Source organism: Pogoniulus pusillus, chromosome 3, assembly GCF_015220805.1.
Source record: "Pogoniulus pusillus isolate bPogPus1 chromosome 3, bPogPus1.pri, whole genome shotgun sequence".
NCBI classification, from domain to species: domain Eukaryota; kingdom Metazoa; phylum Chordata; class Aves; order Piciformes; family Lybiidae; genus Pogoniulus; species Pogoniulus pusillus.
This window is the reverse complement of record NC_087266.1, coordinates 16,598,565-16,615,532: the sequence shown is the minus strand read 5'-3', so window position 1 is coordinate 16,615,532 and position 16,968 is coordinate 16,598,565. Positions and strand designations below refer to the sequence as shown.

At 38.7% G+C, this 16,968-nt stretch overlaps 1 protein-coding gene across 10 annotated transcripts in view; it reads right to left on the bottom strand.

Annotated features, from left to right (window-relative positions):
- Positions 1 to 16,968, bottom strand: part of GRIA4 (glutamate ionotropic receptor AMPA type subunit 4) — a 249,420-nt gene that overhangs the window by 53,012 nt on the left and 179,440 nt on the right. For 9 of the 10 annotated variants that reach the window (XM_064170856.1, XM_064170828.1, XM_064170847.1 and 6 more), the window contains exons 9-10: positions 13,594 to 13,704; positions 4,275 to 4,481 (exon numbers count right to left, since the gene is read on the bottom strand). In XM_064170856.1, coding sequence (XP_064026926.1) covers positions 4,275 to 4,481; positions 13,594 to 13,704 — 318 coding nt within the window. Of the gene's footprint in view, positions 1 to 4,274; positions 4,482 to 9,221; positions 12,297 to 13,593; positions 13,705 to 16,968 lie in introns of those variants that run through there. The other variant, XM_064170872.1, reaches the window with a different exon arrangement.

The window sequence follows — 16,968 nt, the reverse complement described above, 5'->3', positions numbered from 1 at the left end:
ACAGGAGTTTAGAGAGGAGAAAGAGGAAACCTCAGATGATTCATAACACAGATAAACCCATTTCATGCCAACAAATGTAAAGGGACAGTACAGAGGTTACAATTAGACATCTAATAACTGGAAAAAGTGCAGCCTCTCCAATCTGATCATATTTTTACTTATTTTTGTCAGACTAGTCTGTGTCAGATTTAAGGCCTACACAAACTTTATGTTGTTGAAAGCTAAATAATCACAATAGCTGTGCATGACAATCATCAGCACTTGTGCTTTGCCCAGTTAGTGTACACCATATAATTAGGAATTTAAATGAATAACAACATAACAATGGTGCAAGCAATTAATGATTTTGTTACCAGTGAAATCTGTTTTGACAGACTAATGATACTTCTCACTTTAATCAACTGCATCTGTAACAGCACTTCAATCAAGTCAGCACCATTATCCAATGCAGATGAATTCTGGACCCTTCCAATATAATACAAAGGAAAAAGATTGAGGTAAGACAACTCCAGAGTATATTGTAGCCCTATGGAAAAAAAAATCTATGCTTGCTACAAGTTGTATAAAAGTGGTAAATCTATCTCAAAAAAAATCATGCAGGAAGTGATTTTGACTTCAGAAGCTCATGGCTTCCGAGATTTTAAACAGAAATGAGTTGTGACCTTTCATGTGAAGCAGTAAAAGAATAGCATTCTGTGTCAGGTGAATGAATATTTAACTGGAGCTGACTGTCAGTGCACTTGGGAACAACTGTTACATGTGCCAGCATTTCTCCTACGAGCCAGACATTAAGGTCTACAGAGTCACTCAGGGACTACCACAGGCATTTGGATAGATCAGGGATGAATGACCCTACAGCCCTGTTTCTCCTGAGACATGATGGAAAATTCAGCTGCAGGGATTAAGTAGCAGTCAAGTTGCTCTGTGAAGTATCTGAACCATTTGGGTACCAGTGGGATAAAACTGGCACATGTCCTCATGCTCAGCCACACAGATAGGGCTAAAGGGCACTAGTGCCACCAACCACTGAAGTAAAGAGCAGGAGAGGAAGGGAACCTTTCTATAGCACAGACAAGATCCAATCTCACTGATCACCATAAAAATGCCTGTTAATCCCTTAATGTGGTTGGGAATTAGAAGCTGTAAAACGTTTCCCAAACAGATCACCTTGTTAACTTGCTAGCTCAGTTGTAAATTCTGTCCCAGTCTTGGCTGCATATAAAAAGCCTTGCTTAAAGCTCTGCCAGTTACTCAAGAGTACTTGTATTTATGATTTGGGTATCTATCAAGGAAGATGAAACACCCTCTTATAGAAGAGTGTTGCATGGAAGCCTCTGCCTGACTGATGTTTCTTCTTTCTCTGTGTGGAATAGGCCAGGGAACCTGATGCTGTGTAAATAATCTGCTGAAGACTAAAGCAAGTTGCAAGGATGCTGCTCTTCACAGACTCCCTGTAGAAATCTTAAGCAGAAAACTTTTAGAAGTTAACAAAAAGAACAATTTCCTTTTATGTAACTCCTGTGAAAGTATATTAAATATGCCTGGAGTAGGTCTTGGCCCTCAGGCCAGCTGGCACAGGGTATCACTATGTGTCACTACCATGAAAGTCATTTAACCTCTAACGCAGCATGGCTGCATTCAAGATGATTATATGGAGTGGGCTCTCCCCTTCCTGGCATCCAGTTGGGCTCAGAAATTGTTTTGGCTATTAATTACAGGCCAAAATATAAGGGGCATTTGTTGAAATTTAGCAGTTAGGTAAATTCTTGTGCCCAAGGACACTCCCTGGTGCCACTGATATACTGGGATAGATATAGCCTCAAGGAGCCTTTGGACAGTAAACACAGTGGGCAAAAGCAGACTTCTTCAGCCCTTTCAATAAAGAAAACAGCTCAAAGACCTTTACTGCAGCTATTCCCAGAGCTAAATCTGAGAATCACACAGTATGGCCTTCCTAAACAGATAATTGTGCAGGATCTTTTAAACCTGGCCATCAAAACTTTAAAGAACCTTCACTTTCTTATTTTCCACTATAAAAAGTGAATCACTGAGAATGTATTCTGGAATGTCCTCTTCAAGCAGGTGATTTCCCACATGTTCTTTATGCCTGTAAGTTCTGTTGCTATGTTAACATCCACAGGTCATATTCCTGTACTGGCATGAACCTCTGAGTGAGCTTCCTAGCAGCACTTTGTACTTCAGTCTAGTTCTTAGGCAGTTTGGGTTTGCTGAGGTAAAATTGTCAAGATAAAAGGAATAACCCCCTCTGCCCCAAGCACAACACTAAAATGAAATTTCAAGTTTCCTGTATTCTTCTTCAGCTAGATGACAGGCCCCTGAAGCTAGGCCTCTAGGTAAGAGATTTTTCTCACAGTTTGCATGATTTCTCAAATGATTTAAAAACCTTAATGGTCTCAAACAGTGCACAGACATCGACATTCATGTGTTTGCTATTGCAGTTGAAAGCCAGACAAGAGGTGACTTCCATTTTGATAAACTGAGATTGAAAAAGCCTTGACTTTTAACATCCTGACAGTCGAGCTGCTTTCAAGTCAATATACATGCTTGGTGATCGTTCAGCTTTTCCATGCACTAGAGACACAAGCGAATTTCCAAGAGCGTAAAGCATTTTGCGAGGCTGGTACAACCTTCCCATTCTCACGTGGAAATCAACAAAACTCAGGAACACCATTTCCTACAGCACATCATCTGTTTCATGTTGACAAGTCTCCTGAACTGAAGCTAGTGGAGAAGACTTCTTTGACAAAATTTACCAGCTGTATTTAGCTGACAGAAGGGAACAGCAATGGAGCTGCTAGAAAAGCCACTTGGCTTTTGCCTTACATGGCACTGTCACTGAAATTGCAAAAACTGCAACTGTAGATGGCCCAATTGGTGTGGAGTGGTTTTTATAGGGAGGCTGAGGCATGTTACAAGCTCACTGGAAGAAGTATTCTCACATGAATAATTTTAGCAAGTGGGGGTTTTTGTTGTTATTTTTGGGGTGGGTTTTTTTTTTTAATTTGTTTGGGTTTTTTGATTGTTTTTGTTTTTTTATTCCATGACTGAAAAGAAGTTTCTGTAAGAATTCTGGTCTGTTCTCAATGTATCAACTGCAACCATCAGCAAACACAGCTCTGAGTTTGAGACTCAAGGCCACAGCTTGAGTACTGTTCTCAGTTTGGGGCACCTCAATACAAGACAGATGTCAGAGTACTGGAGCGAGTGCAGAGGAGGGCATCAAAACTGCTGAAAAGCCTGGAGAATAAATCTTATGAGGAGCAACTGAAGGAGCTAGGGCTGTTTATTTTGAAGAAGAGGAGCCTGAGAGGAGACCTGACTCTGTGGAGTGGCTGCTGCTGGACCCTTCTCACAGGTAACTGGTGGTAGAACAAGAGGGAATGGCCTCAAGCTGCAACTGGGTAGGTTCAGACTGGACATCAGGACATTTGTTCTTCCAGCAAGAGTGGTCAGGCATTGGAATGAGCTGCCCAGGGAGGTGGTGGAGTCACCAACCCTGGATGTGTTTAGTTCGGACGTGGTGCTTGGAGATACGGTTTAGGGTCAACCTTGCAGAGTAAGGGTTATTGGTTGTACTTGGTGATCCTGAGGGTCTTTTCCAGCCTGAATGTTTCTGCGATTCTGTGACTTTACTTCTGGTAATACCAGATGCTGCAAATATTTACTTGGGTTTGTTAGAACTACTCTTACTAAATATCACAACAAAATTGTTACCAGTTATGCTATTCTGAAGAGTCTCCATATCCCTGTATAACACAGGGTTGTATAAGAAATTAGGTTTGCTCTTAAATTTTGTTAGAGATGTGTCTTAAATCTGAAATGCTTAACTGTGTACTTGTCTGGAGTGATTTTTCTGTATGTTTAATATATGATGGTGGATTATCTGTTTCTCAAACTAGGCCAAGAGTCCTATCTTTTCTACAAGATCTGTCCACCATTCCATGAAAAATGAATAAATGAGTTATACTCATTTTGCAATGTACCAGGAAAAGATGGTCTCTAACAGCAATGATTTTTAAAGGGGTGTGCAAGCGATGGATGTTCTAATATTACAAGGTGCTAGTTGAATCAATAGTAGAATTCTCATGAAACTATTCGATTTTCTCTTGAAAATACATGAAAGCACAAAGACGTGAAACAGAACTCTGCTTCTTTTCTGTGACCCCCAAGGTTAATAAAATGCACATATACTTCCTATTTAATGACTAATACTATGACAAATTAAATCCTGCTTTAAAAACTGGTATGCTTACCCCATAAACAAGTTCTCCCACCATCCCATTCCAGATTTTTGTCTCTGGATCCCTTGCTCCATATTTTCCATCAGGAACAATGGCAATTTTGTACTTGATACCAATATGTTTTGCAATTTCTGACGCCAGATCTACACAGTATCCTTCAAACTTGTCATTCCCTTCAAATGTATCATGGTTTTTCTTGAACATAACATATGGGGCTTCCTATAATGAAAGAAGTAGAACTGTAAAGGAGAAGTATATAGAACATACTCTGAAAAGCAACACATCATCTACTGACTGAATGAACAACAGACATTTTACCAGAAGTTCAGGGAGAGTATTAGCACATTTAAATTAAAATGTATGAACAGAAATACATTCTGGAAGGGTACACTATTTACACTGTAATTTCACTCACACATTCCACAGTATTTATCAACCTTATAAATTATGAACACAAAGGCTACCAAGAATGCATGTAAATTTTACTTTGTTTCAAACGAAAGAGCTTAGTGCTGTATATGCTAAATTTAAAGCCTGAATAGAGATTGAACCTATACACTGTAGATGACTGTGGGATAACACAAGGTAGAATTTACAATTTTGACTTCAGCAAGTAAGCATATACTTTAACTTAGTGTGGTTACTGTCTGTAATTACAGATTCACAGCCTGGATGATATGCTTTCTTGTCACTAGGAGTTACATACATTTTAGTGAGAACACAGAAATATGCTTCTGAGCAAACACATATCTTCCTCTCTGAATGAACAATGAAGATTCTGCAAGGTCTTTTAGGATGAATCTAAACAATATGCACGGACAGAAAAGTATTAAGCTGGCATTGATGTTACATGCTGCATGAAAAAGATGTACCAAAATATTTGTGGATGATGAATGCCACTGGAAACACATAAAATCTGTCTCAAAAATGGATCTTACATTCCATGTGTAAACCATACAATCACAACAGTGAACATTATGTGCCTGAGAAATCAAAGTTACATTGCAAAAACAAGGTCATTTTTTTTCCCCCAGACTTCAGCAATCATTATGTAAAACTACACTTTCGGGTGGCATTTTAAATTACTTCAGATAATCCATATTCATAGCCAGTTCTAAATAACATACTTGCCATTAATGTCACCCTTTGTCTGAATTTACATCCCAAAATACTGGCAACTTAACACTTTCTCTGTGCTAGCCCTGACTTATGTTGGGTTTTTTGACACTAACCTTTGTTGTACTCTGCCCTATTCACATCTTTCCTACATACATAATTAGTTAAAAAATAAAGGTAAACGTGTTGTCTGAGAATTTCTGCTTCACTGAAACTACATCAACATCATCTGTAAGGAAGAGCAATTTTGTCACCTGTGTTAGGTGTTTACCAGTGGGGGCTTTGTGGCATTACACAGAAACAGACTAAAATAAAGCAATCCCAATCTCTTTTTTTTTTTTCAGTGTGTCAGGTACCCTTTTTCCTTTCAGATACCAATATTAGCGGAGTGTGGGTCCACTCAATGAAGAACTTGATAGGCAAACCTAAACAGTATCTTTCATTTATTATTACAAGGTGAAAAGGTAGAGAATCAGAAAAGAGAGGTTATACATAAGAGGCACTAACCTCTTTTCTTATGTAAGTTTATTCCCTGTGGTATCTGCCCAGAACCCACCTCTGGCAGAACAGAGATTTGTGCAGTATCAGAGAAAGTTGTGTAGTTCATTTAGTTCTCTGTGAAATAAAGGTTCCAGACTAAACTCAACACACTTTGAGAATGGGGAAATGCTGGTGTTTTCTTAAGAACAGATTCCCAAGTATTGCAAGCATGTTTTACTCTCAAATGTATTTCCAGAACACCTCTCTTCCCATCACGTCCTCATGTTATTTTCTGCTATGGACATCTCTTCTTTTGGGCCACATTTCCTCAGCAGTAATTCAGTGTTGTTATGGCCATTACTTCAGCAAAAGAACCACACAGCATAGAAGAGCGTCCACAATGATCACTTCCAAAATCAAACACTGCCTGACTGCCTGGTTCCTTGACATGTATACAACAATTGGCCAGAGAAATTTGAGGGTGACAATAGCAGGTTGTCAGATTTCTTGAGTACATAGTTATGACCAGTGCACAGCTATGGATTATCAAGGACTTCTAAAACAGGAGCAATCACAAAACAAGCTGTTATGCTGATGTGATGACCTAGGTATTGAGAAAACCACTGAGCTAGAGCATTAACTACACACTGTAATCACTGAAGTGATGCAGTGCAATGCCTTTGCCTGTGAAGAGTTTGTGTCTTTAAAGGATAACTGCTGAGTATTACCCACAGCCTGCACTATTTCTTGTATTCCTATCCCCAGATAAATCAGTTTCATCTCAAAAATCTGTCTTCAAGAGGGAGGGAGGGACATGGGGTTCTGAAGTATGGATTTGGAAAGGATTTTGGGCAATGAATCAAATGTTTCTCGTTCAGTTAGGTTGTTTGTTCTCAGGAAGGAAACACCAAAATCTGTGTCTTTCTACATATACTACTACTCAAAAATGGTTAAAAATGATCAGGCAACTGATTGTGACTTAGCCAACTGCTAGTTAGAAACACAACCAAGTCTTGCCCGGTGTCCTGCACTTGTGAACTCTTTTTACAAGCTTCAGCTGTAATTGCTTGCCACATCTCAAAGGCAATTTTATTTTTCAAAGATCAGAGCTAGTGACTGTTAGCTCTTCTTATAAATCCCAAGACAACGGCCTAAAATTAGTCACATGAGGAAATAATAATTCTGGAGAGAGACACAAAGCAGACAGAACAGGGAAGGCCTGCTACTTCTCCCCAGACCCAGACACTATGCTCTGTGCACCTCATCACTGACAGGGCTGCACAGCACAGCAAGATAACAGATGCTTTATTTTTCCTGTTAAAGGCTAAATAAACTTCAGCCCTCCCCCGCGTGAGTTCTTTGAGGAAACACTTAGAAGCAGTGGGGACAAGTACTGCCCTTGGCAGGTGCAAGCAGCAGCAATTTTATACAGTGGAGGGACCACCAAGACCTGACTTCAGGCAGGAAATTGCTGGGTCACTTGGAGGAAATGCATTGGTTCTCTCCCCATCCAATTCTCTGTCTACACATTGATCTTAATGATTTAGAGCAAAATAAAGCAAGAAACATCTCACAAATGGAATTCTCTCATGGGGTAGGTAGCAGCTCTTGCTGTGATAGCTTTAAAGAAAGCACACTGGAGAACTCAGAACTGAGCGAGATCTGCCAGCGTGAAATGATACAATTAAAAGTATACGGGAACATTTACATCTTTTGCTTACTCTAGTGTCCTTCCCCTCTTATCTGTTCTACATAGATTGAATAAGTTTCTTTAACTGTTGTGCTAGTTTACCTGCCAAAAAAAAAATTATATATATATATATATATAAGTATAAAAGTACTATATTCAAGGTAGAATCTAGTGGGGGGTTATGGGTGGGACTGAATGTGATAAAAACTGTTCAAAAAAAATCAAGTAGTAGCACTAGTTTTAAATACTGTACATTTCAGACTTTAGGAGTGTTTCAAACACATGAAGCATGCAGATGTTATTATAAAAACATCAGGGCACTGAAATGCAAGTTTTACTTGTTTGCTAAAAGGCAACTTGGATGAACTTGCAAGGACAAACTGCCAAGTTATGAAATATCTGCATTGATCAATAGCATGTACTCAGCCATATCTTGATGTTCTTTTCTATCTGTGGCACTGAAAAAATGTTGGGTTTGGGTTTTTTTTCTGTATAATTTATTAGAATAGCATTTTCTAAATCAGTAGTAATGCTAGTGTAACCACACTGGTCTAAAGATGTACATGGTGCAAGACATCTATGGAGAGCTAACATCTTCTATTAGACCAGCTGCAATAGTTGAAAACAGAAGGCATGATTCAGCACTGTTTCCAGTTGTAGCATCTTGTCTAACAAAAATATTACCTCTCCTCACCACCTTTGTATTTACTACATTTTTGAACTATAAAGTCTTAACCTACTGTTATTTACAAGAGTTAAAATATCCTCTAGGGACTAGAGGAGTCCAGGGAGTGGACCTGAAGGGAGGTTGTAGCCAGGTGGAGGTTGGTCTCTTCTCCCAGACAACCAGCAATAGAACAAGGGGACACAGTCTCAAGTTGTGCCAGGGGAGATATAGGCTGGATGTTAGGAGGAAGTTCTTCACAGAGAGAGTGATTGGCATTGGAATGGGCTGCCCAGGGAGGTGGTGGAGTCACCGTCCCTGGAGGTGTTCAAGAAAAGCCTGGATGAGGCACTGAGTGCCATGGTCTAGTTGATTGGCTAGGGCTGGGTGCTAGGTTGGAGTGGATGATCTTGGAGGTCTCTTCCAACCTGCTTGATTCTATGACCCAGAAAAGTGTAACATTGCTATTTAACCCTATAATTCTGCTATCTCTTTATAAGCTGGCAGCAAGGCCAACTTGTTCTTTTCTCTCCCTTCTGCCTGCTGTCTCTGGTGAGAGCTACATATCTAGGTAAACATGAAGGGAGTGGACCTGGTTATGACCTGCAGAGGCCTGTTTAGGCCTAAGGGTGGCAGGGGCACCAGGGGGAAGAAAAGATGAGCATTGGAGATTGTAGATTAGTTGGGCTGGGGGAAGGTTTAAGGAAGTTGTCAGGTATCCTATGCATGCTCTGTAATTTTTCTGTATCTTTTTTCAAATACAACTCTGTATTTTTTTTTCCAGTTTGAGAGCATTTCATTTCTACTCTTATGGGGCAGTAAAAGTATTCTGTCTGCTCTTTAAAAAACACTACGACACCTACAGATGTAAAGCACAGGTTTGACTTACTGCTGAGTGAGGTTGCACACCGCAATACTTGCCAGACTTCGGCTGCTTAACAATATTCTATGGGGTAGCGAATCAAGGCAAAGTCCACATTGAAATGATCAATGACTAGGACGGAACAGATGTTTGAAACGGTGCAAGCTTTACTTATATAATTCACAATTTTATAACAATTCTTAACATTTGTAAATACAAGTTGATGTCTGCAACAGTTACCTTTGTAGATGTAAACAGATCATTCCACCACATTGCCACAAATTCATCTGTACAGTAAAATGTTCACAGCTGATGATTCATACTATAAGGGAGGCTGGAGAAAGTAACTAACTCAAGTAGCAAACACATCTATGTTTGGCTTTCCTATTCTAAAGTTCATTTCAAAATCCTTAAAGATTCTAAATATAATTGGTAAAAGTGACAGGTATTTGTGCAAGAAAATGTCTCATTTTTACAAGAGGAGTGGCACATATTATCACACTTTATACTGAAAGAAACTTCTGTAGATGCCAATGTAATGGTTTTTGGGTCTTGCATTTTGTTTTGGTATTTTTTTTCTGTCTTTTTTAATAAAGTCTCCAGGATTCGGACTGAAGTTTTTCTCATTGTCATGCAACAAACTTTGTTTTTTTTTTCCTCCAGTCTATTCAAGGATTTATTTAATAAAATTTATATAATGAAAAAATATTTTTCTATTATGAGGAAGAAGGCTATAGTCAGAATTTTTGAGGTAAGACTCCATTAAGAGGCAAAAAAAAGAGAGTGGCTCTTAGTTACCTCATGAAGGTTACCTGACATCTGAGTCTCCCTAAGGTAGGCAAGTACTGTTCTGCAGGTCCTTTGTGCTGCTCCTTTATGGATATGTATGATATCCTCAGTGACAGGCATCCACCTATAGGCTATTCACTCAATTTCTGAACCTTTGTCAACTGTGACAAAAACTCAGATTGGGGCACAATTTATCCCATATGCCTGAAACAATATACACTATCTGAGACATCTAGATGGAGTGGTCATATATGGCATGAGATGGACAAGTGTCATCCTGCCAGTGTAGGAAATGGCAGTAAACCCTAAGGAACTTAAATGTCACTGAGTGCTTGTAAGTGGGCAACTGAATCAATACCTTTATAAAGTAATTTACATTTAGGTGACTCAGTCTTGAACTGAATCCTGCCCTTAAAGCTTCATCTGCCAACACTGACTACCTCATTAAAATATTGAGCTGGAAGTCACAATGTAGATGCAGCTCTTGGACAGAGCTTTGATTCTAAAAGATTTTTGGGATTTTTTTACTTTTGCAGTCTCAAAGTAGGTAGAGAGTTGGCTCTGTCATGAAATTGATTAGAGAGTCTGGAGAGGTCTTTCCAGCCTACTCCCCTATACTCTACCTCAACAACTTATCACCATATTTCTCAACTTGATAGCTTAGAGATGATCATTCTTCCCAGCTGGATAAATCTCTCATGTTAGAGGAGATCTGCACATGATGTCCCTTCTCCAGTCATACAATGAGTCTGCTGTGCACATGGAGGCCCCAGCTTCACCCACCAAGGGACTGCTTCTCTGCACAGGTGAAAAATCTGTCCCTTCTAGAGGGTCAGATGTGCAGAAGGCTGGGTTCTAGACACAGGTCTCTCACAGTAACCATAAAAAGCAGGATTGCACAGCTGCTGGTAGAGTTAAACTCATCAGCTGCCCCCGAACCTTTCTCTGGGTTGTTCCTTTACCCTATGACTAATCAGAGATAGGTTGAGCGCCTATGCACTAAACCAAACCTATAAAATGAATTCTATGTGCTCTTGCTGTGTTACAAATGAACTAAACACTTTGCCAGGCAGCAAACATCACACTGAGTGCAGAGCTCATTATCACAATGTCGTAATGCACCTTCTATGCAATAGCCACACAGCCACGCTACAGCAAAGTAAGCATAGGCACATAAAACCAGAGGAAACAGTGGGCAAATCAACTTGTGCTATTTGGCTTCAGGCAAAAATAAAAACAACCTATGCTGAAACTGGTAAACTTTTCTTGTGCTGCAACACCTGCCTTTGAAGACTGAAAAGCCTGACAGCATTGGCTGCAGAAGCTCTTCAGTTTACTGTCAGAAAATAAGCACACAACCAAAATTGTATGTGTCATTACAACGGTTCAACTTCTCTTCAACGTGAAGATGGCAATGAAGAGGTGAAAAAAAGTCTCTGCTTGGCATTTGCAGCATGACTATAATACAGAGAAGAGCAAAGTAACAGCATTCTGAAAGTTATTCTGATTAAATATATCTTTTCTTTGTGTGTGTGATCATATGCTTATGGATGCTAAATACATTGCCCTGACAGGCCAATGGTAAGAATCATCATTCTGACCATCATTCTTATCTGCCGTCAGCATCATGTTGGCAGCTCCCAGTAGGAGATGGGCATGATAAGGCATAATTCACCATATATTCTTATTCAAACCAAATTCTGATATATTTCTCTTGCACTGTGGTTTTGAAACACTGAAAGGGGACACTTTTGGTCAAGAAGCAGAGCTGCTTTCAAGTAACTGCATTTATCCCAAAATGACATGCTGCATAAACACAGGGCATGCTTTGGAATATTAATTCAGCTTTTTGGTTTCGAAAATGATCTCACCAGTCCTTTCAATACAGGAACTGGAAAAGTTCTTTTGAAGATAACATTTATTATGCACATCAAAATGCTTCAATGCAAACAGGACAGGCAAGGTAACACATTTTAAAAGCTTTCTCGTTTTCTCTTTTTTTCCCCCCCTTTCTGTCAAACAGGAACCTCCTATATTATTTTTCATTATATTTTTTTACTTGCTTCTCCTAAACTTGGAGCTATTTATAGAAATTACAGTATTCATGTATGGCAGCTTCAGTCAAAGAAATCAGGATTGGTATAAGAGGAAAATTTCGACTGAAAGCATGTTATTCACATCGTTCTCTTCTCAGCTTGGCAAAGTTGAAGGTTTACGTCATCTGTTCTAGATATTTCAGATTTGTCTCAGAACTTTTCTTGGTGGTTCAGTGCCTGGTCATCCAGTCAGAGGAACAGTAATCCATATGGAAAAATTAGCTCAATGCTACTAGACTGGTGGTTAATACTCGAGCCTTAGATAGGAATGTTCGCAGCATCTTGGGACTCTTTTCTTCCTTGATCAATTTCTTAAAATAGGATTCTTCATCAGAGGCTGAAAAGAGGAGGACTGTACTGAAGTATTTTTTTTCCATCACCAAGTCTTTTTTTTTTTTTTTTTTTTTTTTTAGGAAAAAGACACATATATTTTAAATGTCCCATGCAAAAAAATTAAAATTAAATCAAAAGGTACACAGTTTGGTTAGGAGTTACACTCTGAATTTCTGTACAGTAGTTTGGCTGGTTTGCATCCTGGAATGATAATCTTCAACAGCAGATTTGTTAAGACATAATTATTGTATTCACACTGCTGTAAATCTAGTAACTAACTGCATTTCTGAGTAAGAAAATGTCTTGATACTTTCCTTTGGCTTATTTTCAAATGCATATTAAATTAGAAAACTTATTGCTTTCTAACACATGCAGAATATTCCTTTCCATTGGAGACACAGCTTATTCTAAAGGGTTAAAGTGTCTTGTCTAAATGAAGCACGTGAAAAGGGCAGTGAACTGAGATGTAAAATCTTAAAAGCGGTCAGGTAAAGGTCACTCTTTGCCAGTTGGCTTTGACAAATATCAGCTTAAAAGGGCATGTCTGACTTGAGAGGGAAAATTGCTAAATATTTTGTTTAAAACACAGATTTGCAACAAACAATGCTTTTTAAAAAAGCTATGCATTAAAAGAGTAAATGAATCAAACAACTGCATTCAACTTTGCAACCACTCTTTAAAAACATCAGTAGCACTGCAAGATCAACCCCCAAATCTATATTTTATTACAATGAAAATTTTACTGAAATGTTGAGTAAACATATTAAAAAATATGTTCTAATGTATCTATTAGATTCATGTTTTCATTCAGAATTAAATGTAAGTAATCCAGTTCTGACTGGCTGAACTATCATGCTTAACATTTTAGCTCTTGCTAACATCAGTTTTGAATTTACATTGTATCAACAAGAAGAGACATTGGAACTACAGACATCTTGTTTCGTACTCTGTTCAATTCTATCACTCAGAAGTTTCAGGTTTTTCTTTTCCTACGGTTTCTTGTGAGTCGAGTTTTATCAACTAGAAGTTCTATTTATGAGACAATTTAGTAAAAAATGAAAAAAAAACAGAATAAAGGGAAATAATAATTGCATCTCAATTAAAAAAATATTTCAAGTGAATCATTATATTAAATGCATACCAAAGAACTCTCTATAGATATAACAGTTATGATAATTGGCATATATGGCTCTCACCCTCCCACTAACCTGGGAACTGCCAGGCTAAAGTGGACTGTAACTAGAAATGAGATTTTGTCACACACCAATATAAGCATTAAAAAAAAAATCAAAACACCTTACCAAAATTGTAGTGACAACTACTGTTCTATTTTCCATAGCTGCAGTGTCATTTCCAAGTGTAGGTTCATGCTGAATCAAAACTAATTTATCCATATCGTTCCAATAACCAACCTGCAAAACAAAATCCATGCAATCTCCAGTAGAAAAGTCTGTATTCTGTATAATTGCAAATCTAAATTATTATAAGGAGAACAGAGTGATCTAAAGAGAATTTTGTACCAAAGGAAGTACTGTCACGCTCATAGACAGGCACATGGCAGTACTTACCTATCACTCTGAGTACCATTTTGTACCACTGCTGCACAACCAGACCCCATATCACTGGGGCTCAGCTGCTCTTCAATGATCTGGGCTACTTACTTTGACCAGAGGCACAAACTAAATCTTATTTCCAATAATGTGAACGTTTCCTGGGGCATAAGCAAGATGTAAGATTTTTTTCTGTCCACAAAGAATTTTTCATTTACTAATCCTCCAGATCTTCTGGTCCTGTAGGAGTCAGTGACATCCAGATGACAGCTCTGCAGTTCAACTGCAGATCTTAATTCCCTGCTGCAACGTGGGCCCCCCAGGAGAACCAAACAGAGACTTACACCCAGCTTGTTCCATTTAAGTGCCAACATTGACCTTTAGTACCTATATTAACACTGTTGTTCAAGTTTTCTTTAAACTCACATGCAGGATAAGCACCCCTTCTAGAAAAGTGCTTGTTTTCCCCACTAACTCTATAGCATAGTGAGTGATTTCACTCCAATAAAAGTATGTATAGTAAGTGGCTGCAGAAATGTGGAACATATCAGGTTTTCCTCACCATGGATGCGTTTGGGCTGCCAAAAAGTTTCCTCAGGCAGCCTTAAGGTGAAACATCTGCCTTTGTTCATGGCTGGTGCCGAACTACTCTAAAGCCAGGTTTGAATCTCTCATTCTTGTATTCCCATGGTGAAAAAAAGAAATCAAAAGTGCTATGCCTGCATTCAGAATCCTTCTTTTACACACAGATATTGCTCCTTGCCGTGCACACCTCTGGTATTCAGTACAGCCTGCAGCTGCACCCTGTGCATTGGCAGCAGTGCTGCTGGGCACAAGACGTGAGTCAACATCCTTTCCTTTGAGGGCCCAGGAATGCAGCACTTGATATAAGGCCAGATGGGATGAAGGCAGCCTAAGAAAAGGAAATTTGTCTTCAAACTTTTATTGATGCTTTTCAGCACTGCTCAATGAACACTTACAACTCCCCATATAGCCTGACCCAAAAAAAAAAAAAAAAAAAAAAAAAAAAAATCACCATCACATAGGATTGTGCCTTCATGATGTAGAGAAAAATCATGTTCAGATTGATGCAGTGCTGTGATGTGATGTGAAAGTCCAGAAGTGCACGGGGCAGCTTTTAGTTCCTGGTCTCATAAGCATTAAAGAATTCTGAATATTCATAAACCAGCCAACCTTCCTCTTGATTTTAACACTTACTTTTTCATTAATTTACTTTTTGGAAGAAAAAAAAAAAATGGAGAGGCAAGTATCTTAGCAGTCCCTAGAGCAGTGTGCAGACACATTCACCACAGAAAATTACAAATACTGCAGGAATCAGTATGAATGACTGTGATTGAATATGAGTGAATTCTTTTTTTTAATCAGTAAAGCAAACAAGCACAAACTCTTCTGGTATATTTAGCTGAAATGTTCCTTTTCTCTTTGCAATTGCTATTGCAGCACAAAAGCCTTGGTTTATGTCTCTGCAGCTAACAGGAAGCTTCGACACTGCTGAGAATAATGGAGAGGGAGGTTTTTTTCCTAGCAGGATGTACTGCTAAAAAATACTCTTCATGGAGACAGCCATAGTCACAGATATAACTGATAACTGGAAATGTCAAGTTCTTGACAAAAAGCTGTGACCAGGTAAAGGCAGAATATCTACACCAAAGCCTGGAACTTGGGAAGCTCATTATAACAGCAAATGATTGTTTTCAATTGTGCAATTCCTCGCAGTTGGAAATTTTGGCAGCAAAACAGAGAATGAGTGATGCACTGTGTTCTAAACATAAGTGCCAGAAAGAGATAAAGAAGGTTTCTGAGGAAGGCAGGCAATTTTTAAAGGACTTTTAGCTTGTCTGCTTGGTGCGAGCTTTCACGTGTGCATCTCTAACCTGCAATAAAGTAACTGGAACCAGATTACTGAATAAATATGTAAGATATATCATGACACTTGAATGAGACTATAGATTCACAGCCACTGTGAGAGCACTGAATAATAATATGCTTTCCTATAAATACCTCATCTCCAATCTAAAAAACTCCTCAGAGGATAGGATTGACTTCAACTATTAAAGTACATCCAATTCTATTTGGATTGCAATTGGACTTTATAGCACTTACATCGACTCATATAGAGCTTGAATTTGTCTTTCAGGAAACAATACTGCAAAAACATCTGCCTAGAAGTAAATTTGTCAAAACAGTTTTTGCATTTGAATGAATAGTGTAATTTCTGAAGGCTTGTGTGCCTTGTAGCAACCACTGAAGCACTCCAGCTGAAGCCCCCAAGTCAGTGAGGGCAATAGAATAGTAAAAAGAATTGACAGCCAATTGTTATATTAGTTGTCCAAGTTGGAATTCAGAAGCCATATCTTAGACTGGCTTGTGCATGTGCATGTATATTTATAGACTTTACTTTTTTTTTTTCCTTCTTTTTAATGAAACTAATATCTTGATGACATGATGAATGATAGAATCACAAAATGACTGAGGTGGAAAAGGATGCCTTTAGGTCATTTGGTCCGATACCCCTGTTTAACCTAGAGCCAGTTGCCCAGAACAGGTTCAGGTGACACTACAGTGGACCTAGGCACCTGATCACAAAGAACACAGTGGAACAATGAACAATCTCTCCAGACAGATAAGGTAGCCTCACCAGCACGTTACTGTTCTGCAGACAAGGACCAAGTAAGAAAGGCTTCATAAATAAAACTAATACAAGCAGTGGCTACTATTTCCCATTTTACTCAACTATACAGAACTCTCTCTGTGAACAGCTGTGCCATTTTATAATGCTCTGTTCACATCTTTAAAGCTGTAAGCAACAAAAATCACTTTTTGAAAGATTAGAGGCATGTGTTACTCTGTAAAGGCTAGTCTTGAAAGATACTGCTGGGTGACTCATAAGTCATGTTATGTAGGACGTGAGAAGAAGATATTAAAAGTGAAGGCCTCTTAGTTCAATTAAGTATAGCAATTTCTCATGTATTATATAGGATTTGTCAGGCTGGAGTACAGAATTGGTCCAGGGATCACATATAAAATACTATGTAATACATGAGAAATAAATTCTTGTGAGTAGCCAGATCTGTCAAAGCTGTTATGGTGTGTTATATTGAAGAC